Source organism: Castor canadensis, chromosome 11 (assembly GCF_047511655.1).
Source record: "Castor canadensis chromosome 11, mCasCan1.hap1v2, whole genome shotgun sequence".
Taxonomy (NCBI): domain Eukaryota; kingdom Metazoa; phylum Chordata; class Mammalia; order Rodentia; family Castoridae; genus Castor; species Castor canadensis.
In genome coordinates this window covers 107700349-107703173 of record NC_133396.1, presented here as the reverse complement: position 1 = coordinate 107703173, position 2825 = coordinate 107700349, and the positions used below count along the sequence as shown (strand labels likewise).

General features: G+C 43.4%; 1 protein-coding gene across 1 annotated transcript; it reads left to right on the top strand.

Annotated features, from left to right (window-relative positions):
- Positions 1-1613: 1613 nt before the first annotated feature.
- On the top strand, positions 1614-1931 carry Lelp1 (late cornified envelope like proline rich 1). Its single transcript, XM_020155354.1, has one exon. The coding sequence runs from the start codon at positions 1614-1616 to the stop codon at positions 1929-1931; it is 318 nt and encodes a 105-aa protein (XP_020010943.1).
- The last annotated feature ends 894 nt before the right edge of the window (positions 1932-2825 follow it).

Sequence of the window (2825 nt, the reverse complement as noted above, 5' to 3'; positions counted from 1 at the left end):
CAAAAGCTTCTTCAAAAGAGAAGGGGCAAGTTCAGAGGAGTTAAAACTTTAGGAGACTTGGAGGAAATGAGACCTTGGGTAAATAGTAAGCCAGCTAAGCTGCTCCTACCAATCTGATCCTACTGTCTCTAGAGCTCAGGAGTCTTCACTGTAGTCTTGTTTTGCCAGTATCCATTTTGAGAGGCCAGAAGGAGATGGGAGAATCAAGAAGGAAAATAAGCATGGCTCTATCCCTTATATCAAGAGCTTGAATTGAGTTGGGAGCCCAGAAGTCACTCAACAATTGCGAGTCATGATGCTGTCATGACATCACAATCGAACACACTCATGCCTACCTCCAGCTTCCACACAGCTGGGCAGAGGAACCGGAGGGAGAGCACACCTTTTCCAACACAGCATTAACATCAACTTTCATTTGACTACTTGTCAAATTCACCACAACCCAAAGGGGTGAGTTATATCTGGACAATTGGAAATGGCTGCACTTGTGCCTCTCCTGTCCTGGGACTGGCCTGCAGCACCCCAGACACTGAGCAGGACCAGGAAGGCTGTGTTTGGTGAAAGTTTCCTGTCATTTTTGTTAGCAAGAAGTAGGGTACAATTCACCATGGAATACAGAATGTTCACAGTTTTAGAGTTCTAATTTAATGATCTGCCTTCCCAGAGAGCCATACTGATTTTAAAACTCAATTATGTAAAATTTTATTTTCATACTGTTAATGGAAATTAATAGTGTTCCAATTAAATCAGACTTGAAGTATTGTTGAAGACTGAAAAGGAAAAGATTATTTTCCACAGAGAAATACCTATCACAGAGAAAACTCAACATAGGAGAAAAGGAATTTCCTTCTGAAAGTCATACTTTGAGGTTCTAACATTCATATTTTTAACATTTATACTTTAGAAAATTTTGAGATTCCCAGTTAATTTCCTCTCTTGATTTCTTCCCTTATCTTAGTTGCTCTGCAGAACCTGGATGGAAAAAGGGAGGAGGCAGTTCTAGAATGGTACATGGAAACCAGTCACAGCAGGAATTCAGTTACCTACCCTGATTTAGTCCTCCAAAGAAGAAAGCAATTTCAAGATTTGGGTTGGCTTAAGTAGGACACATCTGCAATTCCAAAGACCACTAATATGCTTTCCACTTCTCCCCAAAGGGATGGGGATGTGGCTTTATGAGAATTCTTTTAAACCTTTGCTGTGCTCGGGATATCTTCAGCAGCATGGTCAAACTTATGAACTCCTTGAAACAATGCTTTAAATGAAGTATATAAAGCACATCAGGTTACAGAAGATACCAATTATAATAAAATAAGTTCTTATGGTTTGAGTGGGGGGATCCCAGGACCCAAGTTTAATAACTCCCACTAGAGCCTATAGAGTAGAAACAAGGATAAGAGAAAAGCAATCAGAGAAAAAGTGATCAAAGCATGCTACCACAAAACCACAACAAGAATGAGGACAATTCTTAAATGAGTTCTAGAATATGAACACATGTAGGGAGTCTTCTTAAAAGCAAGAGTGAGCACAAGGTGTAAAAAAAGTCATCCAAATCCTCTCCTACCAACAGCCTACATCATATTTCTTTTCAGGGCCTACATAACCAAGAAACAATGTCAAGTAAAGATAAGAATAAGCCTAGCCCCAAGAATGACCCCAACAATGAACCTCAATGCTGTGATCCCAGGTGTGAACAAAAGTGTGAGTCCAAATGCCAGCCCAGCTGTTTAAAGAAGCTGCTACAACGCTGCACTGACAAGTGTCCATGGGAAAAGTGTCCACCACCACCAAAATGCCCCCCATGCCCTCCACCATGCCCACCACCAAAATGCCCCCCATGCCCTCCACCTCCACTGTGCTCCCCACCATGCCCCCCATGCCCTCCACCATGCCCTCCGGAGTGCCCACCTCCCTGTCCACCTCCAGAGTGAGGCACTGTGGGCACTACTACCTCCACTACCATCACTGCCATCACCATTACAATACCATGGGGCTGGAATTGAAACCATGAGCTGACAATTAAACATGTTCCTCTAATGTGCAAGACTTCTCCTGGTGTCTTGGTGGGTTTGGTTAATTTGTTGTTTTTGTTGTTGTTGTTAATGGTGGTGGTGGCTGTTTGTTTAGCACTAAACCACCAAGAAGCAACCCCCGGAGAGTGAGGCCAGAACACCAGATCTCTACCTTCAGGGACCTGGGCTGCCCCCCTGTTCCTGCCTGCTGCTTGGAGGAAGTAACTCTTCTAAAGGGTATACCAAGGAATGCCAGCTCCTGTCAGAGCACAGCTGAATAGTCCACAAATATGTCTGCAGCTGATAAAGTGTGTAACTCCAGGAAAAGAGAGAGGAGGAGGATGGGGAGAAGGAGGAAGGAGAAGGTGTGGAAGAGCAGGATGTTGAAAAGAGTTCTAGGAAAGCTTAGGAAAAGGTATTCTACCAGCATTGCTGTTAGTCCTATTGTATAATGCTTACACAGAAGGGCTATGAGTACAAGGCTGTGTGTGTTTAAACTCTAGCTCTGCTTCCTAACAACTCTGTGACCTTACGTAAGTTGCTTAAACTCTCTGTGCCTCAGTTTCCTTCTCCTGTCCAAAGGAATGATGACACTAATAGTGTTGTTACAGCACTGTCGTGATATTTAGGAATTAACAATTGCCAAGTGCCTGGTGTACTGGGACGTAGAAGGTGCTGAGTGATGGATGTGCCCTAAACCTGCTCAGATTTAACAGTCATAATACCTGAACATAATTGTTCTACACTTCTCTATTAGGCTGTAGTTTCCTGAGCACAGCAGTCAGGCTCTAAACTACCCCAATGGACATACAG

Bases quoted from the DNA above. Each gene is read 5' to 3' on its own strand.
- Lelp1 (XM_020155354.1), top strand. From the start codon at position 1,614: ATGTCAAGTAAAGATAAGAATAAGCCTAGCCCCAAGAATGACCCCAAC.